At 30.9% G+C, this 26,360-nt stretch overlaps 2 protein-coding genes across 2 annotated transcripts in view; both read left to right on the top strand.

Annotated features, from left to right (window-relative positions):
- Window positions 1–2,728: 2,728 nt before the first annotated feature.
- Window positions 2,729–7,102, top strand: LOC145324514 (ADP-ribosylation factor-like protein 16). The gene is made up of 7 exons (XM_080167097.1): window positions 2,729–2,744; window positions 3,242–3,301; window positions 3,711–3,775; window positions 4,250–4,354; window positions 5,386–5,525; window positions 6,496–6,556; window positions 6,879–7,102. The coding sequence occupies exons 1-7, from the start codon at window positions 2,729–2,731 to the stop codon at window positions 6,993–6,995; spliced, it is 564 nt and encodes a 187-aa protein (XP_080023223.1). The 3' UTR covers window positions 6,996–7,102.
- An 18,470-nt stretch (window positions 7,103–25,572) lies between these two features.
- LOC145323655 (uncharacterized) overlaps window positions 25,573–26,360 on the top strand; it is a 106,150-nt gene continuing 105,362 nt past the window's right edge. Inside the window, exon 1 of the mRNA XM_080166074.1 lies at window positions 25,573–25,860. Within this exon, the coding sequence (XP_080022200.1) occupies window positions 25,815–25,860 (46 nt within the window). The 5' untranslated portion in view covers window positions 25,573–25,814. The remainder of the gene's footprint in view (window positions 25,861–26,360) is intronic.

Raw genomic sequence — 26,360 nt, 5'->3', positions numbered from 1 at the left:
AAAATTTTTTATAGCCCCAAACGGAAGGCGATGATTTAACTCACACGCCCCTATAGAAAAAATACAAAATGGATATAGAATCAGGAGCGTCCAAGCTTTTTTATTTGGGAGGGGGGAAAATTTTGAAAATAAAGCTCATTTTTTTTGGGGGGGGGGTAATATTTATTTAATAGAGGCATTTTTTTTAATTGGGGGGGTAATCACCCCCTCCCCCCTCCCTTGGACGTCTCTGTATAGAATACTTGGAAATTGTGACTGGGGAATTTTTCGTCAATTTGGTTGCTAATATAGTCCTCAATTATCGGTCAATACATTCCTTCTTAGTCAGGAGGGGGGGGGGGTGGGGAAAGGTCATAAAGGAGAGGGGAAATCGTTATATTAGCCAGTAGAGAGAAACAATTTATCCTGATATGAAAAATTTCTCACAATATCCATTTTTATATATTTTTCTATAGGGAATAGACAACTTAAAGGAAATTGATAGATGATTAGATTTATCAAAATAAAACAAAATTAGAGTATAGTCATGCCATTCCTTTATCATTACAAAAAAAGGATGCTAGCAATTTATTTTTCTCTAAAAATTATGTTATTTAAGAATGCATATCCATTATCCATCTCCGTAGACTATAAGATTAATGATAACAACTTTCATCTGAATATTTTTTCTTACACCTCTTAAGTATTTCCTTTTTCTTTTATTTGTGTTTCTGTTTTTGTATTTTGGTGAATAAATTTACTTTGTACAAGTGCCTTAAGTTGTCTCTTGGAGAGTAGTCGCTAGTATTAAATAAATTAGTATGTTTTGTTTTGTCTTTTTTTGTCTGAAGTTAAAAATTATAAAGTTATTTTACCAATTGAGTTTTCGGTTCTAGGAAATCTACGCATAGGTTCCATGTTACTTTTAGGCTATTTTATCATCCTCTTAACCCTTCATATACAGATATTTTAGATGTTTGGAGCGCAGCCGCTAGTATTAAATATAAACTTGATCTCATGAAGGTCTTATTACTTCATTTATATTCAAGGTCAAAATTTGAATTAACTGGATAAAAAATCTTCACATAAAATTGCTTAAATATCACCAAACCTATCAATTTCAATACTTTTATTTATCAAAAATATACTTTTTCTCATGAGAATATTAATGTAGATATTACATGTATGTATGTGTCCAGTGTCCAATTATGAAGTAGACATATTATGAGTTATTGCCCTCACTGTTTTTGAGTGATGGCTAGTTTTATTGCTTTCATAGACATGAAAGGAGAATGGATAGCCTAGCATACATAGAAACAAGGATGACACTTGTAGAGAAGAATATAAATGTTTTATTCTAAGCAAAATTGTAAGTAAATTTGCTGTAAAACTAGTAAAAACATGTTACTGTTTAAGGACAAACTAACATTTTTAGGACTTGATTATAAAGATACTTCGCTCATAGCTTTGTACTTGGTTGTTCAGGGAATCAGTATTTCAAAAATAAGATTTATATATGTATTAATAAAATAATAAAAAAGTTGTTGTTAAAAAGGTAAAACCCAGCATGTTTTAAATTATCATGCAGAGTTTGAAATTGATAGGACAATTATAACATGTCTAAATTAACAAAAAGAGCTAGCTGTTCCGGACGTATGGGTGTACAGACAGACCGACCCCAATTATAGAAAAGCTTCGCTTTAAACAAACATTATAGTTTTGATTATATTCGAAAGGAATAACTAACTTTTATGTGTCTGTAAATATTTGAATTTGTTAGATTGTAGAGAAAGGGTACCTTTGTGAATAACTAGTATTAAAAATAATTTAAAAACCTAACTATAACTTTTCTGGAGCTTTTGTAAAATTTTCTGGAAGTCAAAATATTTGCGAAATCCTTCTAGAGAAACAAAAATATATTCAGCTCCTTTAGTTTATCATAAAAGTAAATATGATTTATATCTTTGTGTGTAGCGAAGGATCTTGCTATCAGTTGAACCGATATGGTTTTCCTTTACAGTGAAGCTTCTCTCCCCTCTTCCTTCTCTCAAGTGTCTCAATTGGCTAATGGTAATACTTATTAGAATAAGTATACTTTATTGTAAATATTATGTAAAATAATACAGTTTCTTTAATTATTGCAATTTAGATCATAAAACAATTAGTATAAATAAAACCTCGATATGCTTTACTCTGTAGTAAAGCATTTTCACTTGCAAGATGCTTTACTTGCATTTTAAGGTGCTTATAGGGATGCTACGCTTCTAAAATCATGCCTTATTATCCTGGTAATCACAATCTAAAAAAGGAAATAATTGAAATAATTAAATAATTATAATATTAAGCATTCAGAAAATAGTAAAAGGGATATTCATATATGGACTTTCTAGTGATGATTTTAAGACCAGACAAAATTAATTAAAATTACTTATCGTGATAGGAATCCTCTTGGAAGTATTAAATCCATCCTCTCTAATCCTCTTTTAAGAGCTACCAGTTAAAAATATAGGACGGACGGATAAACTTTAAAGCTGAGCTCCACAAAATTATATTTTATTGTGAATCCATCAAAGACGACATTTATTGGTCAGGTATGTTTACAATATTGATCACACATTTCTCCACAATATTAGTTAGTACAAGAATATTACCATAATATAATATACATGTATATATTATAACAACTTCAACTGTCAAAATAAAGCCTGGACATATTATTATTATTATTATTTATATTTTAATGTTAAAAATGATCCTGTGCGTAGGTAAATATATTTTTTGACACTTTTTTAATCTTAAAGAGTTATCCTATTGGAACACTAATAGATATAATTTAAGAAAATAAGTTTATTTGTTACTTTCAAAGTTTGATATTTCTTATTTCTAATGAACTCTTATTTAGCTTTTGACTTATATAATTATATAATTGATTAATCTAGGCTTACCTAAATAGGTAGAAGAAATTTGACAATGCTGTTAGTAGATAGATAGTTATTTCTACAATTTACATGTTGATTAAAGTCTATTATAAAAAAACATCTTCTGTCCTTATAAACATAATTAATTAGATTTTATTACATAAAATTGGCTTCAATTTAATGTTTAAATTCACAACTTTATTTTGAACTATCAATTGAACCTACGATTTAATGTGATTCCACAAAAGTGTATCTATTTCTCAAATAGGAATGTTTCTATCTACCATATAGATTTTCAAAGAGGATATGTATACCTTATTGTCATAAGAATCATTTTTTTACAGGAAGCACTGGGTCAGGGAAAACATTGATGTTACGAGCACTAGCAGATAATGCCACACCAGGTATAGTTCCCCAATTTTCTAGAGGCGCAGGTACTATGTTACTGGTGTATTATATATGCTCCATATTTCATAGGTTCCATTGATTGATTAATTGATCAAAAAAATTATTTATCACATGTAAATTTTCTGAAATTTGTTATTTATTCCTGCCGAATCATAAATCTATTAATTTAATATTGTATTTTAATTTATAAGAGTAAGTTTATTATTGCTGCGCTGTTTCTGAACTTGATTATCCTTCCACTTCCCAACTTCCAGGATAATAGTATAAAACCTCGTTACAGAACTCAAGTATACATCTGAAAAAATAAAAGGTCCTGTGGAGGTTAGCGAGATCTTTAAGGACAGACGGACAGACTTTCATTGTTCTAGCATGTCTTCAGATATAAAATTATTCATATAATTTTAGGAACTATAAATAAAACGTCACAAGTAGTAGCAACAAATGGAGCAAATATCATAAATATCACAAAGGTAAAGTAAAAGAAAATTAAATTTGACTTTGTGTTACATTGACTTAAGCAAAGCATTTGACAAAATGATATAAATTTAAGCCAAAATACATTTCTTTTGTCTTTTACACTCAGTAGTGTAATCACATGAACATATGACTATATCAAAAAATATACTACTTGATTTTTTATAATAAACTTTATTTATATGTTTAAAAAAAACATTAAAGTTCACTAATAAATTTAATAAGTATAGATATATTGTATAACCCAGACAACTACCTGGCCCATGTCTTTGGGACCTTTTTCGTCTGCTAGCAGATTGCTTTTTGCTCTTTTGTAGTGACTTAGCTTTGTTGATATTTACGATGCTATTGGCAGGTATCCAATTGAAAGTCGACACAGGGTTTACGGGGTGCAGACTTACAGTTATTTAATCATTTCCCCCCTCTAATGTCTTACTCTAATAGTTACTAAACATTTAATCTTTCTTTAGATCAACCCAAAAAAGCCAGATTGTCCAGACACAGTGAGTGTACGAGAAATTGGGGGGACTATGTCACCCATTTGGGGTAATTTTGTTGAACCAGGCAGAACACAGGCAAGTATTTCAATTTTCTTCTGTCACACTTTTTACCAGATTTTCCAGAACCAGTAGATTAGTAAAAGGATAAAATTAATTTTTTTAAAGTATAAAAATTAATAGCAGCTTTGAAAATTACACTTTTTTTATATATAGATCAAACATTGTCTGTAGCGCTATGGACAGATTAACGGACAATTAAAATTATAGATCAGATTGTTATTGGTTACAAAATCATACACAAAATATAAAGCCGTATCTTATTGCAATAAATGTTAAGACATTCAAAGTAAATTATAAAGGAGCTTTCCTGCAAAAAAAAACATAAGGAAATGATTAAATTTTAATGTAATTGTATTATGATTATATCTGTAATACATTTTTTGCATTGCATGGTGTAGTAGTGGATTAAATGGTTTAATCTGTGTCTAATATGGATGAATTTACATCAAATACCTTTAGAAATCATAAAGAAAATGAATGAATCATTTACAATAAATGTTTAAAGTTTTCTATATGAACTAAAATAGAAAAGTTAAGAGTAATAAGTCTTTTTTATAACCATCCTAAAATGGAGTTAAATTTATCATTATGTAAAATATACAGACCAATAATATAGTCTGTATTAATCAAATCCAAGCAGTTTATTTGAACCAATTATAGAAAATAGTTTTAAATTGTAGTTTTTAGCCAATGGCAATAAGTTATTGTTTAAATAATAAAACTGCCATGCCTTTATTGCAGGAGTTTTGAACCTTTAACTTTGATGAACACAACTTTGCTAATACTAGTTTTTTTCTTACTATATAAAAATTTTCTCCTTTATTTTCAAAACCAAATATTTTTTCTTCAATTTTGTTGAGCTAATTCTATTTATGATTACTAGCCGCTACGCCCCTAGCATCTAGGCACTCAATCTTCAAAGGGATAAGAAATAATATGGTTTGAAACTATCCTGGGATCTAAGTGAAGATTTCTCATTCAATTCTGTGGTTATTGAAATCTTGAGCTTCAGCTAAAAATTAATAGTTTATATTATATTTTTTTAGGTTATATATGTAGTAGACTCCAGTAGCCCTGAGAAGATTGGTCCATCCACAGTAGATCTTATTCAACTTATGAGTCTTCCAGCATTGAAAAATGCTCCCTTTCTTATTGTATTCACAAAAACTGATCTTAGTTCTGCTGTGTAAGTATTTTCAATCAGTGATCTTAAGGGATAAGACAATGGACAATACAATTATATTCACCCGAAACGAATATAAACAAAATCACCCCCACAGTAATTGGTAAATCATTGGTTGATTATTACAAGTTTAGAACCAATCAATCAAAATTCAAGTATCCAAAGTTTTATAGAAGACAAATAAGATAGAGTGGTTAAAAAATTGGTAACAGTGTAATTACTAATCCAATATTTACCCCCCCCCCCCCCCCCCCCTCCTCCCTGATTTACACATATTATTAGAGCTATCTTATTATTGTCACACACTTCTTATGGAAACCCTCCTGCAAAAAGATTCTATGAAAAGTAAAGAAAAAAATTTTTTTAATGTAAGCTATGGCAAAGAGCAATTTTAAATTACTCTTTTTTTTTACAAAACATTAAAAAAATGAAAACTATTTAAAATTTATGAAAAAAGGACAATGTATTGATCACATCTCCAATTATGATAACCAAAATTAAATTTCCTTTTAAGTTAAAGTTATGGGTAGAAAATTTGTACACACTAGTGTTTACACTAGTTTTTACATATTCAGATTTAATAATAGTTATTTCTCGCATCGTATTATAAACGGCTTTCCGCGGATATATAATGTTCAATTAAAAGATTAAAACTAGTTTTATTAGCCCCGAGGTGCCGAAGGCAACTACAAAAACTGGTTTTAATCTTTTGATTGTACATTTTTATATTCGTAGAAAGCTGGATACAATACGATGCTAGACATAGTTTTTTCGTATGGATGAGAACCGGTTCCTATCCACCGGATTCGAATAAATACGAGAAAAGTGTTTAATCTAACAAATGAGAAAACGTGTCTTTAAAGCCTAAGGAACCAGCACAATGTCCTCCTTTATACGACAAGAATAAAAAGGAGAGATTTTAAAAAAGTTTAAAATTAAATTTAAAAAGTTTTATAATAATTATAAATTTCAGAACTGTAAATGAGATAAAGTCCCTGATGAGATTAGAAGATATGAAAGAACACACAAACCCGGTATGGTTAAAATCAATATTAAATATTTATTCTTACTTTTGTCCTCAAGAACTTCAACATTTTAGAAGATTTTTTTCAGTGCTATAAAATTGTTCCACAAAATTACCTTTAGAAAGGTTATGTTAGTTTTTAAGGTTAGGTTAGACTTTAAACCCCCTATACGGAGTAGGGGCTTGATGCAATTAAGTGGCCATAATTACTTGATTTTTGGTGTACTACCCAATAAAACGGTAAACCAGTTGTAACAAAGGGAAAATATGAATAACATAATGCTACTAATAAAAGTATTAGAAAAAAAACATTTACATTTTTTTTATTTCAGACGTTATCCTTTCTAGAGTTTAATACCGAGGACCATAGTAAAATAGAACCATTATTGAACTGGTGTCTACAGTTTAAAAACACAAGTTATGCTCAGATGAACGGGACTGCTTTCTAATAATCTGATATCTACCTCTGCAATAAAAAAGATAATCATATAGTAGCTGCGCTACTTAAATCAGTGACTTAGATACATTATTGGAATGTTCTAAATTAATATGTGTATATATATGAAAGTTTTTTTAAGCGAAGCTTTTCTACAATAAGGGTATATTCGTTTGGCAATTCGAAATTAAAAGCTTTTTACCCTTTAATGAACGTACTTTTAAATGTAAAAAAGCCAATATAGTTAAATCCAATAAAAACTTTAGTGACTAAAAGGATTTTGTTTGTTTGTATGATTCATTCAGCTTTGCTTTTATGTATGTATATGTTATTGTTTGAATAAACATTTTTAAAAATCATCCAGCAAATACATAACACTGCGTCTAAAATACATACAAGGTAATTTTGGTATTTGATTTTTCTCTTAAAATTTAACTGTTTTAGAAAAATAGAAATAGTATTTCTTAGATCGATTGACAAAACTCTAGCAATGCAATCGATTGTAGTAGGAGGGGTGTCAACAATTTTCCTTAATATTAAATAAGGCCTGACTCATATAGGACTTAGCCATCCCCCCCCCCCTTCACGAAGAATTGTTTCACCCCCTTGGCGAATCGCTGTGCATGCCGCTGTTCCCTAAAAATATTAAGCTAAGACCGAAAACTATTTTCAATTATTAAATCTTTTGTATGAAAAGTTTTTAATTACAGAAACAAACATATTAATACACTTTAAAAAAAACTTTAATATTACACTTGCAAAAGTAAAAAGAATAATTGAAGTATATTGTTTTTATCATTATTATCTAATTAACATTACTTTCTATAATACCAAATTTTCAATCTCTTGGTCGTTGCATAAAAAGGGAATGAAACACTCTTTTTCTTATGCATAACAACTTAGATTTTCTTTTGACTATTTTATCCATAATTAGAAAATTTCGTGTTTTTAATAGACTATTTTAAAAAGTATGTTATTCATGAACCCAGTAAAAGTGTCTGACTATGACGTCAGAAAAAATTAATAATTAACCAATGAGAGACCGCTATATATTTTACCATTGGTCAATTACAGTGAATACTGGCTTCTCATTGGTTAACTGTTATTTTTTTCTGACGTCATAGTTCGACACTTTTACGAGGTTCTTATTCATCGCTTTCTGTCATATTTCCATGGATTGCGAATTGTTGAATTGTTAGATCTAATTTAAATTCTTATAGTTTCTTAATTCGCTAGTGAATCAGTGATAAATTCCTTTCAATTATAATAAATACCTTCTGTGAATTCCCAGCCTTTAAATTACTTTCACTAATACATTAGTTAACCAAACCTATCCCTTTTTGGTAAATTACAGTTTCATAGTAAATAGTAAACATAATTTCACTGACAAATTAAGAAATTTGAGTTCAAAATTGTTAAGCTGTTAAAATTTGAACAAAATATTAGGACAATGTAAATACTACTGAAAGACTGTTAGGTGAATATTTAGTTAAAGCAATTAATTTGGACAAAATTGCTTCGTGTTTCTTATTTTTTGTGATTTATTATGTCCTCATATTAAAGGTGTAGGATGTATGTGTGTGTAAAACTGTCTGTCTATTATCTTGCTAATCAGCTGACCTCTTTAGCTATCTCGCCAAGTTTTAACAGATAAAGCCCTAGATGAAAGTTTAACCCTGAAAAGAACCCCCCCCCCACTGTCCCCAAAGATTTTTTACACTTTAAAATTTTAAATTGATAGATATGCCATTTTCTGAGATTCCCGAATGACAACGGGCTCAGCCGTTAGTTTGTTATATAAATAATTATGAAGAAAAACTATTTTAATGTACATAGATAATTGATCTTGCATTTAAAAAAAATAAAATTAGAAGCAAAGCTACTTTATAATGAAAAATAATTTTTTTCAATTTATTTCTTCTCAAATTTAATATCTATAGAAAATTTATTGTATATAAGACTTTTAATTATGCATAAATCTTCTGAAATTATATGATTAAATATTGTTATTGTATTAGAGTAATTACATCAAAACATTTAAATATTAAATTGTTCATTTAAATTTCAAAATTAATACACGTGAATAATGATTCTACAACGTGTTAGATAAATCCTCCTTTTACTAAAACAATAAAATTGACATTATTTTTAGTATGAAATTTCCATATCAATGAATATCCGATGGATTAGAACCAGTTCAACCATTGTGAAAAATTATGTATAGCATCGTATCATACACAATTTTCTCGAATAATAAAACAAAAAATAATAAAATTAATACCAGATTTGTTAGACCGGGCCTTTATCCCCTCGATCCCCTCGGGGCTAGCAAAACTGGTTTTAATGTTATAATTTTTCATTTTACTATCTACGGAAAGCTGTCTATAATACAATGCGATAAATAACCATTTTTGAATATTACATTAGAATTCGTATTTGATTTTGCATTAAATGATTTACAAAATATGTCTTGGAAATTTTATATTAGAAGAACAAATAGAATACAGTTAATTAAAATTTATCAAATGGAACTGAGACTTCACTTATAACAGCTCAATTTATTAATGGGGAGTTTTTAATGCAACCATCTCGTAATCAGTGAGCAAATGGCACTTACAATTCGAATTTTGATCTGAAATTTTGCATGAGTAATCCTTGGTAGGTCTAATTTCCCTAAATTGAACAAAAATTTGGAAAAGAAAAGGCTAACGGCTGGCGGCTCAGCCGTTTAGCCATTGTTTAACTATTTTCAAGGCAAATTATCACGAAACCTATCTCCACATAATACTCTTTGTTGCTCCAAAACGTTTTCAAACGGTTCTAGCCGCTAGTTGCTGGTACCAGAAATCTAAAAATGTTTTTTTTTTGTATCATTTCACATGATTTAAAGCAAAAATATGTTTCAAAAAGTTGATTCCTACATAATTTATGGCAGATTTGCGCTAAAAAAAGCAAAAAACGGCTAAACGGCTGAGCCGTTAGCCGTTACTTTTTCAACTTTTTGTTCGATTTAGGGAAAATGGACATACCAAGGATTACTCATGCAAAATTTCAGATCGAAATTCGAATTCTAAGTGCCATTTGCTCACTGATTACGAAATGGTTGCATTACCCCCCCCCTCCCCCCCTTTATCCTATAATATAGATTATTGAATATATGTAATAGTTGAATTTAAAAGTAACTTGTAAATTTAAAATTATAGAATGTAAAGTATTTTAAATTCATCATGTATTTTTTATCATGTTTCATCCTTTTCTCTCTCTTTAAATCTCCATAAATAAAATTGAATAAAACTTGTTATTTTTTTAGGTTTAGTGGCTATGACCCTAGCCTTTATACAGACTGACATATAGAAAGACATTCTAAAACTTTTATTCATAGGATTGGCCAAAGTAAAGATTCTTGTGATACTGCAGGCAGATGTGTTACTGGAAAATTCACATTTTTTTGCATTAGGCGATAAACGCACCAGATAACGAGTCCCGGCGGGGCTGAAAGAAAGATGACTCATAAAATGTCAGATTAGCTTCAGCAGTCCTTAATTGATATAGCTTTTAGGAAGTTGCAACCGCTTTCAACCGCTAAATCTAACAGCAGCAACTTTTAATTCGACCAAGGTTCGTTTCTGAGACAAAAATTCAATAAAGTAATAAATTTCTAATCACGCAACCTTATGTGATTTATATTTCCATAGAAAAACAAATAATTTTGATTCTTACTGCAAGAAAAAGAAGTCCTTAGTAGCGTAAAAAGAATGTACATAAAAACATAATAAACAAAAAAGATAAAATATGAGACAAAGAAAGTTAGGAAATGGAAATTAAACAACAAACCTAATTTTGAAAATGCAAATAGTTTCAATTGTAAATCTTGATACATTACCTACGGACGAGAGGATGTGTGAAGTAGAATAGCTGCGATGTTTTAATACTAACACTTTTTCTCAGGGATGTAATTGATAAGACAATGCAGATAAATTAATGAACATACCCAATGAAGATACAAAAAGTTATCACTTCTGTAGATTACAATTATAGTTGAAATGTTTGGAGTCTCAATTTATTAAAACAACCAATCAAAATTCATTAAAGATCCCCAAAGTTGTTAAAACAACGAATAAAGAAATGTTATTATAAATCTTTAGGGACTAGTATAAGAAACAGCCCAATGTCTCCTTTCTCCCTGCTTTATATGTATATGTTGTTCGTTATTTCAGTTTATTTGGGTGTGTAAAAGTAGATTACGTAAGAGCATCTAATTATTTTCACCACAAGTATCGTAGTATGGCGATATTTAGCAACGGCGTGGCTACTCTATAATTAGGCACTGTACGTACGTCTATCTGTAAACACAAACCATAATCAACGAAAAGCTAAAACTTAATGCAGGGGAAAATTAAATTGCTCCAAAATATAAATTTTAAAAAATTAAAGAAGCTCTTTATAGTGTATATAAAAAAGACGTCATACAATACAAATGAACAAAGATATTCCAAAACAACCATTGGCAGGCCAGTAGGCACTTTAATTGACCAATGGTAGGTCAGTATGACATATTATAGGCACCATAAAAAGGCTTCTAGTTTAAATATTTCTTGGGATATTTTTGTAATAGCAGGCTAAATGCGAATAAATAAAACTATGACAATATTTATTTTTGTTTCAGCTTTGCTTTAAACTGACATAATCATCCTTGATTACTTTTTATGCCTTTTTTTTAGACATATCAAGGCTACTTTTAGATTATATATTAAAACAAAGGCACTATTTTTAATTTATAGCAGATTTTATGCATGGAATATTATTAAAAAGCTAATACATACATTTTAGATAATATTTTTTTTAAATATTGTGTCGCTGAAAGCTAAATAAAAATATTTTGCTATTATGAAATAAAGGTCTAAACAAACTTTATTTCCCAGTTATTATGTTTAGTTTCTCTGTTTCTCAATTAGTACTCAAATTAAGATTTTTTTTATGGTATATTTCAACTTCATGGAAACATGTCATCCCTTTCAGACCAACTAAAAGACATTTCATGTAAAAATTGTTTCTTTTGTTTTAAAATAAAATTTGTATGACCGTAAAAGTGTATAAAGAAAATAAAAAAAGATTATATATATAACGATAATCGGACTTTTATTTTAAAATCATTACACTTAGCAAACAATGCTAAGAACTCTAGCTTTGATAGGTGCTTACATAATGATAAAATATATGTAGGGAAAGGGGTTTTGCGTATATTAATGTCCACAGAAGAAGAAAAATTCTCTTTCCTCCGTTTTTTAAGATCTTATAACATATCATTGAATTATCTGATTTATACCCAAAGTGTCAAACGGGATAAAACATTGAACCTAAAAGCTTTGAATTTGTTTGCAAACAATTTCGCACACATTTCGCATATTTATTCCAAAGTTAATGCCATAAAGTTTTGCAATCTCAAATGGGTAGATGGTACATGTATGTTTGTTTATACTTTAAGATCTCAAGAACTGCAGGTCTGATTAGGTTTTGATTATTAGGGAAGTTTAATGGAGGTCTAAGTAACATTTTATCTAAAGGGATAAGACAAAGGCCGTTAAATTGATGTATGTCCCTAATACATATTAATACACAAAGTTAACCCTTATATAGATTACAATTAGTGGTTGAAACGTTTGGACACTCAACTTCATGAACCAACCAATAAAATTCTAAAAAGTTCCCAAAGTTGTTAAGCCAAGGAATACGAAAATGTTACTATATAACTTTAGGGACTAGTGTAATTTATTGACCTATGTACCATCCCTTCCTAGGAGAGACATCTATCGAAAAAAGGAAAAAGCAGTTTAAAATAATTAATCTGTTAATCAGTTTAGAATAATCAGTATGTAAAAAAACAGAGGTGATTTCTTTTTAAAAATTTGCCCCACTAAAATCAGTTTGCCTCACTAAAATCAGTGAAGCTCACTACATATTTAGAGGGGATAATTTTGCCTCACTAAACGTTTAGTGAGGCAACCTGATTTTGGTGGGGGGGCAAAAGTTTTTTTAAGAATTCACCTCAGATGTACCTGACCACATATCATAAAGTAGCTAAGCTTATAATGATACGCATAACTATTGTATACAACTTTGGTTCACACACTTTTGCCTGTGTTGTCTTACTAATGGAATTATATGGTCAAGCAAAAAATCTATACGTTGCATTTTTTCACAGGGATTGGGCAATGGACACAAAAAATATACCTTCTGTCTCAACCATGACACTTTGGTTGAGCTTGGACTTCCGAATTAGCGGGAAGTTCACGAGATCAGTTGGCGAACATACAAAAACCCCCAATACCAGGAACCATCAAGTTTCAACAGCAGGTTTGAATATAGATTTATTGATGAAATTATTTCAAAGACCTGAAATTACAAGATCAATTAATAAACAGAATAAAATATTATTCGTTATCTTAAAACTTTGAGCACTAAAAAAAATCTTTTTCTTTTCTTATGGTTAAAGAATCTTTGGAAACTTTGGCTTTAAAGGAAAATTATTTGGTTTAATAAATCATTGTTAAATGCAACAATAAGGCACATAAAAATTACTAAAACATATATTATCATAATTAAGTTTCATGCTTAGCTGGCTAAAGCCTTTTTAAAACTACATATAATCGTCCTATACACCATACTTCTTTATAAAATTAACAAATTCTACCTGAAGCTTTTATGGTTTCAAATCCCTGATATACTAGGGTCGTTCACACACAAAGAGACCAATGATAGGCCCAATTTTGTTCTCCGAAATCTTCACACACACATGTCTCATTCAAAAGTGAAAAAACGTGGGCGCATATAAACAATCCATGCTGCGTCACTTTATGAAGGGAAAGTCAAAAAAGACGACATTTGTGCTTAATTCTAGGATTAATGATAAGGAATTAATTTCGTACTTGATAAACACAAAGCTTCCTCGAAAAGAGGTTAAGACACACCCCCCGTTTGAAAGTCAAATTAACTTCCTTAACGAGATTCAAGGTTTTTTTCGCGCTGAGCACTAGCAACATTTCTCACTAAACTCAACTCACCATAATCACATGAGAATGGCCACATCCCGAAAACGTGACAATTTTGCTCCTAACTAAATGAAACCCCGTGAAATGCATACACAGTATTATACTCCTCACTAGGACTCATAATACCTCACATTTTAGGATAGAAGGATGGGGATTGGTTTGTACCATACAACATTCCATGCACATGACAATCACAAGATCACATACACAATCCTAAAATGGATAATCCTATTAATCATGATGTTGTAATATAACAACTATATTAAATAATAATCATTTCATAATCAATAGGTAATAAATCATTATTACTAAATCAATAAGTACCTACGAAATCAGGTTGAAATGTAAATGTAAACAAATAATGGTAAAATAAAACGAAATAAATCTTAGACAAGAAAATTAAGATTTATAGGTACTTAAAACTAAATTTGTTAAGCATCAAAAAGAGTAGTAAGAAAAAATTTTTCAAAATCCTTGGGCAGAAAGTTTTTCAAACCTAATGAATAAGAACTGTAATATCTTAATCAACAATAAAACTTTTTAATACTTAAAGAATAGCAAAATAATAATATCTTCGTTAGAATTTTCATTGAAATTATGAAAAAAAATACCAATTTTTCTTTGTAAAAAAAAAAACTTTAAATATGAATTTTCAATCATTCCTTGATCTGAATAAAATGTTTTACTTGATTGAAATTCATATATAATTTTAAAAAAATCTGCTAAAAAAATACTTGATTTTTTTTCTTAGAATAAATATCGAATCACGCAACCTCGACACATTTATTCCTTTTTGTTAAACTTTTCAGGTAAGTTTTTAAATGAATTGTACTTTTGAAAAGAAATTAAACTCAATAAAATTAAATTTGAGCATATGAAATAGAATAAACTTTAATCGCATTTCATTTGATTCCTATTTTAGGCATAAAAATAGGCATATGAAAAATGTGGCTTTTTTTTTTACTAAAAAAATCTCAATTTCCATAAAATAAGAATCAATTGTTAATCATAATTTTTAACAACTGCTTTTAATTTAATATCTGCGATAAAATGAAGGAAAGGTTAATTTAAAATACGCATAGTTTATCTTAAATTAATTCTGTGATATTCATATAAATAATAATCAATAATTTAATAATATCATACATCGTGTTCATTATTATAAATGCTTATCTCATAGAAAATAGAGTTTATATTTAAACATGAACGAAAATATATGTACCTAGGAAAATAATTGCTATAAAATACTTTCTCAAGGTTTAAAATTGTCCGAAGTCGCTAGGTACATATATTACTACGAATCTCTGCTCTCGGAATGAAGAAAAATCTTTACGCGTGGATTATTAGGAATCCTTGCCTCCGGAGTGAAAGAAAAAACTTTATTTGCTTACAAATTAAAACAAATATCTTGATTTTTTGCGATAATCTTTTTAAAATAATAATCAGAAATATTTTAAACATTATCATAATAATTTTACATGTTGTGTTCTTTACTTTAATGCATTATCTCATATGAGAATCTGAGAAATAACATTTTTTAAGCAAACGTGAACCATGAAAAAAAATACCTCGAAAAATAATTTTAAAAAATCTATTTTTCTCAATCTAAACAAAAATCTGCAAAATCATTTGGTAGTTGATACACACCAACTTTTGCTTTTCAAAATCATACTTAAAGAAACAAAATCTTTTAAAATCTGCTTTAAAAGTCTAAACAATTTTGTAGAATTTTTGTGCTTAAATATGAACAATAAAATTAGTTGAATAATGAATACTTATTCTTTACAGAACCTTTTTAGGTTCCCTTCACAAGCTTAATATATAACTTGTATTATTTTTTCTTTAAAAGATCATTTTCACACATAAATAGTTTATGTTGTAAATTAGATTTGTGGTTTGAAATTTTTCAATGACTTTCTGGCGGCAACACCCGCCATATTTCCACCCGCCATTTGCAGGCCTCTTACCCTGTGTCGGGCGGCAAGGTTGGCAGCAGCCAAGTCGATTCTTGATTCACAACAGCACCAACCTCTATATCAGAACCGGCTGCAACACAACCAATTTCAGCATCATCATTGTGAACGGCTACAGCCTCACCTGCCGTAGCAATGTTATCAACAGCTACAGCAGTATCTTTAACATCAGATTTGACTGCAACACAAACAACAGCGTCAACTGCAGAAATAACAGGTTTCTCAATAACAGCATCACAAGCAGAACCAACAGGTTCATCATTAACAGCTACGGCAGACCCAACCGGTTCATTATCAACAGCTACGGCAGTACCAACCGGCTCATTATCAACAGCTACGGCAGTACCAACCGGTTCATTATCAACAGCTACGGTAGTATCAACCGGTTCATTATCAACAGCTACGGCAGTACCAACCGGCTCATTATCAACAGCTACGGCAGTATCAACCGGCTCATTATCAACAGCTACGGCAGTACCAACCGGTTCATTATCAACAGCTACGGCAGTACCAACCGGCTCATTATCAACAGCTACGGCAGTATCAACCGGCTCATTATCAACAGCTACGGCAGTACCAACCGGCTCATTATCAACAGCTACGGCAGTACCAACCGGTTCATTATCAACAGCTACGGCAGTACCAACCGGCTCATTATCAACAGCTACGGCAGTACCAACCGGTTCATTATCAACAGCTACGGCAGTACCAACCGGTTCATTATCAACAGCTACGGCAGCTTTATATGCAGATTTCTGCTGACCAGCTCCATAGTCAGCACTTGTACAGATAAAACCACTACCAAAAATGGTTCGCCACAACATAGACTGGCCCACTTTCTGGTAGGTTGATGGAAACACGTCAGGATGTGTATTTCCAATGATGATATCTAAGCCTCCACTAATATATGTAAATCTTTCTGAGGGCATCTTAAATATTTCGGCGGCGGTTTCCGGATGGACCGAGCGCATCTCGTTGCCACCTCCGAGGTTAGGCATAACAGCTGCCTCAAACTCTCTCAAATTACCATCCCTGTCCTTCAGATAGAACACCACATTGCGGCAGGATGATTCACTACCGTCAGCAACAGAAATGTTTGTATATCTGCCGGTAGATTTCAGCTTCAACTTGCTGGACAACTTCTCAGACACAAGTGATAGATTTGCACCAGAATCAAACCTGACGGCGGCATGGCAGGCGCCGCCGCCAGGTGCTACAACTGGAACTATTTGCAGCAGGAAGGTACAAGTGCTAGGCGCAGAACTTGATTTGTAGACTGTATTCACACTAGCACTAGCCTCATGCAACATACGACTATGATAACTGTCGTACTTATTGGTGCCACAGACACCAAGCTTATCCGAGTTAGATGAACGACGTTCCATCTCTCTAAGCCTTCGGTACATATCACGTACTTCTTGGCGCAACTCCATGGAAATTTTAAGCACTCCCATGTCCATCCTCACCTTCTCAACGACGTCGAGGTTCCTGGCGACAGTGCTCGACCTCACGTCGTCTGAATCATTGTCAAGCCAGTGCAGAATTTTCGTACACTGTTCCAACGACGCATAAACTTTATCTGCAACAGTTTTCTGTTCACTAGCTTCATCCAAATCACGCTTGAACTTGCGCATCTCACTAGTCCCCACGGCAGATTTTAGACTTTTTATTAGGTCAGATTGGTCCTTGACCTCACTAAAAATGTCACGAATTGATTTTAAATTCACATTTTCACATGAACTAAAACTTTGGCAGGCTTTTAGATTTTCATAAAACACTTTTATCTGTTCGTCAAACACCTCTAGCCTTTCATTGCCAATAGCGATAGCTCGCTCAATTTTCTGCTTTTTAGTGAGCACCATATTGATTCACTAGGTAATTATTTCACAGAAAAATTGTCAATGTTTTTTTCATCAATACACTATATGCTATTGATCTATTGAAGAATGCTAACGCCTATTCTCCAGATTCTTTGAAGAATGCTAATGCCTATTCTTCAGAACCATTTGAAGGTGCTTGTGCAGCTCCTTCAACCATCAGGTTATTTGAAATTTGCTAATGCCTAAACTTCAACCTTCACTTCTTTGAAATTCGCCTGTGCAGCTCCTTCAAACTCCAATCATTTGAAATTGCTTGTGCAGCTCCATCAAACTTTGAGACTTTGAAATTTGCTAATGCCTAAACTTCAAGTCCTTTGAAATTGTCTCAACCATGACACTTTGGTTGAGCTTGGACTTCCGAATTAGCGGGAAGTTCACGAGATCAGTTGGCGAACATACAAAAACCCCCAATACCAGGAACCATCAAGTTTCAACAGCAGGTTTGAATATAGATTTATTGATGAAATTATTTCAAAGACCTGAAATTACAAGATCAATTAATAAACAGAATAAAATATTATTCGTTATCTTAAAACTTTGAGCACTAAAAAAAATCTTTTTCTTTTCTTATGGTTAAAGAATCTTTGGAAACTTTGGCTTTAAAGGAAAATTATTTGGTTTAATAAATCATTGTTAAATGCAACAATAAGGCACATAAAAATTACTAAAACATATATTATCATAATTAAGTTTCATGCTTAGCTGGCTAAAGCCTTTTTAAAACTACATATAATCGTCCTATACACCATACTTCTTTATAAAATTAACAAATTCTACCTGAAGCTTTTATGGTTTCAAATCCCTGATATACTAGGGTCGTTCACACACAAAGAGACCAATGATAGGCCCAATTTTGTTCTCCGAAATCTTCACACACACATGTCTCATTCAAAAGTGAAAAAACGTGGGCGCATATAAACAATCCATGCTGCGTCACTTTATGAAGGGAAAGTCAAAAAAGACGACATTTGTGCTTAATTCTAGGATTAATGATAAGGAATTAATTTCGTACTTGATAAACACAAAGCTTCCTCGAAAAGAGGTTAAGACACCTTCTAATTTTGATTCATAAGATTACTCTTGCGTAAAGTATTACTATTGATGTAAAATTTTTGACACATTGGATTTTTAAAGACAAATTAATGATAAGCCAAGTATAATTTTAGGTTAACAAATGACAGAACAGTGTAGGTCAGAGCTGGATCTTTAAATCATTTTAGTGGTGAGCCAGATCGGGATGCGCCGAATTTCAGCCAATCACAGCGCGGCATTTCATAAAATGCTGTGCTCTCATTGGTGGAAAGTTGGCTCACCACGATCTGGCTCACCACTAAAATGATTTAAAGATCCAGCTCAGTATAATTCCTTACAACAAAAAATTATCCTTGATTATGTTTAATTCGAAAGAAAATGATGTTTTAATAGTAAGAAAAAACATGAAAACATCTAAATGTAATGCGTTTTTTCTGCCCAAGTTAAAAAAATGAATTTGTTGGCTTGTTTGGCCCCAAATATTTTCGCATTTGCATTGAATTTCAGCGGAAAAATGCAAATTTTACCAAATTGTTTCTTCAAACCAGAAACGTGGTGTTTTCTCAAAACAGTACTTCTTCGATTTTCAGAAAGGCTTTATATTGGTCCTGGGCAGGTTTTATGCTATTTTTAGGGCAACAAGTCATAAATTGGATTATAAATAGCTCGAAATTTTATAAGTTTATAAACGATAAAAAAACTTTAAGGAATTCTAAAGAAAATTTGGATTACCTATTATTAATTTTTGTTGGTTTCATATTTAGCTGTTCTGATAACTCATATGAGGCTAAAGGGGAAACAAAAATGGGGGCAGTAATAAAACTGAGACAAGTTTTCTAAAAAATAAAACAAATTTGACACAAAAAGTAAAGACCTAATTTTTAGCTTGATAATTATTTATTAAAATTGTGTCCAAAAACCTAACGTAAGGGTACAAGTACCAAGTATATTTAGGAAAGCAGCGTGGAATGGAGGTTCTAACCATGGAGATTAGCACTCTACAGGCGTCTGACAATATCTTTTGTGTCTTTAAGGTCATCTGTTATAAGACTATTCATAATTGGGCCAAGGTCTAAGATTTTTAAAATAAATAACAGATCTACAGTATAGATGTATATACAGACAACTATCTCCCTTCTTTTTTCAAAGACCTCTTTCGTCTGCTTCTAAATAATTTTCTGCTACTTGGCTATGTAATATAAGCGGTACCATTGGTTGACTTTCAATGACCCAATAGAAAGGTTGCACAAGACGGTTGCGATGAGTAGATACAAAATAAATTCAGTAGTGTTTTTACAAATTAAAAAAATATTATAAAACAAGTAAATAATTTTTCAAATTATTCTAATTTTCTCTCGCTTTCCTCTAAGTAGTTGACCATATATTTTGCTTTTGATTTCAGACAGCTTTTCTACGAGTGGACATAATTGTTCTTGTTTATTATACTACACATCCCTATCCATGAGTCCATGTTAAATTCCAAAGTAGAAATGATATGAAATTTCCTTTTTCCGTGTTTAACATTTAATTCAAATATATTAATTTTCTGCTGCAACAATTTACAATTTCACCATAATTTTAAACAGAAAAACTTTTCTACATTTGTTCGTCTGTGCATACTATTTAACAGATGGATCTTATCATAATTCTATATATGTTGGAATCTTAGATATTTCCAGGGAAGAAGGGGACATTAAGCTGTTTATAACACTAGTCCCCAAAGTCTTATAATAACGTTTTCTAATTTGTTGGCTTAACAACCCTGGGGACTGATTGGTTGGTTCATTTAGTTGAGTGTCTAAATGTTTCAACCACTAATTGTAATCTACAAAAAGGGTAACATTGTGTATCACCATTAGGTATGTGCATCAATTTATCAGCCATTGTCTTATCCCTTTAGATCCCTGATTTATTTCAAACCGTCTATGTAGATTTCTGTAACAATGAGGTAAGTTTGTCAATATTCAGTATCATGCATTTGCATTCTTTTTATGATATTTATATATAGGATTTTATAATGCTTTAATGGATGTTGTCATCCTTGTTTCAAATTTACTTTACAATTTCGGAAACGCTCTTTGCCTTAAAGAAAAACGTTTAAAAAGTTCATTTTTAATTTTTAGAAACAAGAATAATTATATGAACACGTAGCAAAGCAATAATAAGTTTAATAGTTATTTATCGCATCATATTATAAACAGCTTTCCGCGGATATGGAAATATGCACAGGCTAACAATACTAGTTTTAATATCATGATCGAACATTTTTATATTTGTAGAAAACTGGATATAATACGATACGATATATGATTTTTCAGCATTTCCGTTACATAAAAAATATAATTACAAAATATTTGTCATTTAAATTGATTCGACAAATGATCATTATCATTTAAAATGGTTTTATATATGTAACAAAACAACCAAATTGCTTTTATTCATTAAACTAGGAAAATTATCATATAACTGTATTTTTTTTTTCATTTTTATCAATGAGTATTTAGAGGTATATTTAGATTTTTTGAAAATCAAGGATGACAACATCAATAAAAGCGAAGCTTCTAAGCTATTAAATCCAAACTTTGTTAAAATTGAAGGGAATTTCTATTCAAAACATCTTTAAAAAACAGCTGCCTTCTTTAGATACTTGACTTTTTGGTTTTACATATAGAGAAGGTTTGCTGAAAACACTATCGAAAAAAATATACAAGTTTCATTTTAATGCCAAAATATTTATAGCAAAAATATTTTTCAATGACGTTGTGTTGTATTGACGTACAGACCCTAATTATAAAAATTTTGCAGCAAAAATATTTAAATGGAATCAAAAATGAAAAGAGCTATATGGCTATTTATAATAAATAGTCAAAGTCTTAATTATATGTAATTAAAAATATATGAACAAAATTAGATTTATTATAAATAACATAACATCACATTACTTCCAATAAATTTGTATCATTAAAGAATGTCCTTTGATGTAAAAAAAACAAGTATTATATAAGGCAGAGAGTGGGGACAATGGGCGGAATAGTAAACTCGTCTCCTCCAAAGTTTAATAATAGCGTTTTATAATTCGGAGGATTAACATCTTTGGGGACTTTCATTGAATTTTGATTGGTTGGTTAATTAGGTTGAGTGTTCAAACGTTTCAACCACTGATTTTAATCTTTAGAAGGGGTAATTTTGTGTATCACCATTGGGGGAGTTTTTTTTATAACCTACAAATTTAATGTTTATTGATATCCAAACAATTTAGTTTCTCGCAGTCACCGATCCAAAGCGAGAGTTTTATTTATTTTTTGGAAAGTGTCATGCGTGACGTCATAAAAATTCGTCTAAAAGGAAGGATGAGAGGAGAAGTGGGAAAAGAAACCTCTACAAAAGAGATGAATTATGAACGTATTTTTTGACGTCTTACATGACACTTTACGTATCTTCAACTAAGACGTTGATGTTAACAGTGCAAACTATTTACAATTTGTTTGGAAAAGATTTGCCGATTAAACTTAAATAACCTAAAATATGAAAAAACCTTAAATATTGGCCATAGACAACTTTATAAATGGACTAATGACATATTATTTAGAGTAAACAAGATTAATTTGTTTACACTTCCGATCAAAGTATCACGACATTTATTTCCTTTTTTATTCAAACTATTTATATATTCTATCTTAGTATATTTTACTTCTTTTGATTTAGCCCATTTTAAGAAACAAACGCAATGGTTTAGCTGTGTGGCTACTCTATAAATAGTATTAATTTGTCCTAACTGTGCATGGAAATGAGTTGCACTTTATTTCCTATGCCTAACCCTAGCCCTCCAGAGGGCCCTTACCTGCGAAGCCCAAATCCCTTGGGGCTACCCAGTAAAAAATATAACCAAACCTAACATACGACCTATAAGGTTATGACAAAAAAATGAAAATCTACTAAGGGGCACGTAGGGGTTTCTTTGCTCTTTGAGAGAAAGCGTAAATAGCTTTAAAGCTTGTAAACTTATATGCAAAATTAGGTTGCAGTAGTAAAGGTCTCTTGAATATTTTTTTGTATGATTAAAAATAGAACATATAAAGAACATACTGAAATCATGAAAAAAGGTTGAATTGAATTAGTTTATAAATAGATCAAAAATTTAGAATAAAGAGATAGCAAAATATGTTGAAAAATAAGCCTAATCTTAGCTGCCAAATTTGATAAACAGCAGTGCATAAACCACTTATTAAGCATCTGAAACCTAATTTAAAACTAGTAGAATGTATGTTTGTTTTCAAAATAATTTGGATATAACAATCCAATTGGGTTTTTACTTTCAGGGAAGCTTCAAATTTGTTTTCCTTTAATCTTAATTGTTCCATACCTAGAAATACCTAGGGGAAATACCGAAAAATAGCCTAAAACCATGCTAATACTTAAATTCATAAATAAAATATCCTAAAATTATCTCGGGGCCAGTGTAAAGATTAACCAAAACAGAGAACTCAATCGGTTCTAGTTGTTGAAATCTTAAGCTACAGACAAAAGAAACTTAAATAATTAAAAAGTACGTATTACTTTCTCTAAGCTTGAGAATGAATTAAAAACTATGCCTCCGGAAGTAATTTAATTTATTTAAACAAATTAATTCGGATGGCACAAACAAAATTGACATTTAGTGTTTCCACAAACATTGTAAAATGACATTAAAAAAAATTCGGTTGCATATTTCTGACGACCATTTTACATCCTATTATATAAAGTAGTAAGGTTTTTTTTTCAATCTGAAGCTTAAGATTTCAACAACTAATGAACTGATTAATTTCATTTTTGGTAAGCTTTACAAATGTTCCCGGTTGGTTTTAGGCTATTTTTTTTTGTAGATTTAGACCTTGAATTGGTTTAAGGCTATTTTTCTGTCACCTCATTACCCTTTTGAATACAGGGCTCCTAGAGGCTAAGGGCGCATACGCTTGTTTTATTGTAAAGGAGACTTCTTTATATTTAGGGTAGCGTTATATCGACAGGAGAATGTAGCAATGGAGTTAGGATATATGTGAATATATTGACAGAGAAAAATTTCGTCAATTTAGCTTCCTAATATGGACCTCATTAATTGGTTAGTTCGGTCATCCAGAAGGAGGAAATGGGATAGAGAAAGCCCAATCTGTCCCGATTTTGTATCACTTTTAAAAGTGCGATTCCAGTTACGTCATATACGTTTCGGGAAAGAAAAAGGGAAGGGGGGAAGAAAATCTCTTCAAAAGAGATGGGAGAAAAGGGAAGAGATTTTCTTCCCCCCTTTCCTTTTTTTATGAGGCCACAGGAATCGCACTTTTCAAAAGTGATACAAAATCGGGCAGATTGGGCTTTCTCAATGGGATAGTGTAAAGGGGGTTGTTTTTTTTTGGGGTGGGGGGGGGAGTATTGTTATTTTAGCCAGCTGCGAACTTTACTTTACCAGAGTATATGAAAATCTGGTGCAACATCCAAGTAATAATATATCAATCATTGTTTTGCCTTTTTAATAATGAAATAATTGTCTATTAATGTAACTTGTTTTCTTTGATACACTTGAGGGAATGGAGGGGAGAAGGGGCTGTCGAGCCACCACTTTACATTTTATGTCTAAAATTTGTTGAAAACTAAGTTGATAAATTTCGATTGTCATAATGTCTAAAGTATAAATTGAATTATCGTTAAAAAAACATATTTTCAAAACTATAAAAAAAAACTGTAATACATGTTATATAGTTTTCCATTTAATGTGTTTTAATGGTTAACACAGATAAATGAATTGGCTATTCGCATGAAATAATTTACACACCCGTATATGAACTCTTTTATATGCGCTTCGCTTCATTCACTTTTCATTTCTAAACCAGAGCAAAAAAGTTTTAACTCTTCTTTTCAGTTTTATGTGTTATACTTTATACCATTCTTTTTCATATTCTTTTAGCATCACCCCTGACCTCTAGGTGCTTTGCAATTAATGGACTGGGTAAAGTAACAAAATTAAAAAACTAACAGTTTATTTTTATGATTCTAAATCATATCTATAATTATTCATTAGGATAATTCTAAAATCCCTAACAACATGGACAAAAAAAAACCTATAAAGCATTATATAAAAGCTCACCAATCAGTGCAGTGTGTGAACAAACGCTCGAATATCCTTATATAAAAGTAACAGGATGTCTCTTTGCTCGTTTTTTTTCTTCAGAAATTTAGAATTTCAGACAAATCACAATTTGAAAACAACCTGTTTAAAACACTTTGGATGATTCTTTCTCCGACTCTTACCCTCTTCCACTTACTATCTCTTTAATCTTCTTTGTATCTATCTATCTGTGTTCATTCTCCGTCCGCCTATGTAAGTGTGACTCACCCACAACCACTGCTCTCAGTTGGAGATTGGTTGCAGAGGTGACAACATCTCCGTGGACCGTGCCAGTTAGTCACCCTTGAAAATAAAGTACAAGAGTGGAAGAAAAGTGCGTTTATATACTAATTTTGTGTGTGATTGTTTGTGTTTTTATTTCATTTCTTTGATTTAATAACAAAATTAAATTATGTAAAAAATACATTCTTATGTAAGTTGAACTAAAGGAAATTGTATTTTTATTTATTTATTTAAAAAAACACGATACAATCACACACAAAAAAACTTATCACAGAAAATCTTTTAAAAATCTGTAAATAAAAATGTTAACAAAGACAGAAAAGTGAATTAAAATCATAAAACTAGATTTTTTCTCTAAAAAATTACTTTTTGTGAACAATGACTTAAATTTGCGCATATTTCATAGTTAGATTTTCATGTATTAAGCATAAAATAAGGGAAAAAAGACTTATTTTATGAGTTAAAAAGTGATTTTTATGAATACTTTTTACGTATCTGTGAGTTTCTGTATGAAGAATGGCAAAACGAATTGCTTTTCTAGTGGCTATACTAAATAGTTCAGGTGAGCTTTACCTTAGATTTTATATCTATTCAAACTACGACGTCATTCACCAAACATTCAACACCATTTTACAAACAAATCCTATTATTTAAAGTATAAAGATTTTTTTGTCTGTATCGAAGGATTTCGCTAATCGCGGAACCGATATGGTTCTCATTTACAATGTAGCTTCTCATTGGTCCTTTATAACTGTTTTGGGGGAGGGTAACCCTCCACGAAACTTTTTGTATTGATTCTTTTTTAAACTAAAATTTAAAGTGGGGGAAGGATCGATTTTTAATTGCCCCCGTCGGGCCTCTGGGGATATTGCCGCCAGAATTTATTCAAACTTCAAAACCATTTTACATGCAAATCTGTAATACAAAGTAGAACAATGTCAGCGTGTCTGTCTATCTGTCTGTCTGTTTGTTATCTCGATAACCGGTAGAACCGATCGGGTTCTTCCTAACAGGGTAGCTTCTCATAGGTCCCGGGAAGGTTTATAAATCTTTTGGGGGGGG

This window comes from Acartia tonsa, chromosome 7 (genome assembly GCF_053477335.1).
Source record: "Acartia tonsa isolate MP-2025a chromosome 7, ASM5347733v1, whole genome shotgun sequence".
Lineage (NCBI taxonomy): Eukaryota > Metazoa > Arthropoda > Copepoda > Calanoida > Acartiidae > Acartia > Acartia tonsa.
This window is presented reverse-complemented; position numbering and strand designations above follow the sequence as displayed.

What these genes read in the sequence shown, in the direction of transcription:
- LOC145324514 (XM_080167097.1), top strand. An exon ending in ATATCATAAATATCACAAAG is followed by an intron (nt 3,776 to 4,249) that starts GTAAAGTAAAAG and finishes ATCTTTCTTTAG; the next exon opens with ATCAACCCAAAAAAGCCAGA. An exon ending in ACTGATCTTAGTTCTGCTGT is followed by an intron (nt 5,526 to 6,495) that starts GTAAGTATTTTC and finishes TATAAATTTCAG; the next exon opens with AACTGTAAATGAGATAAAGT.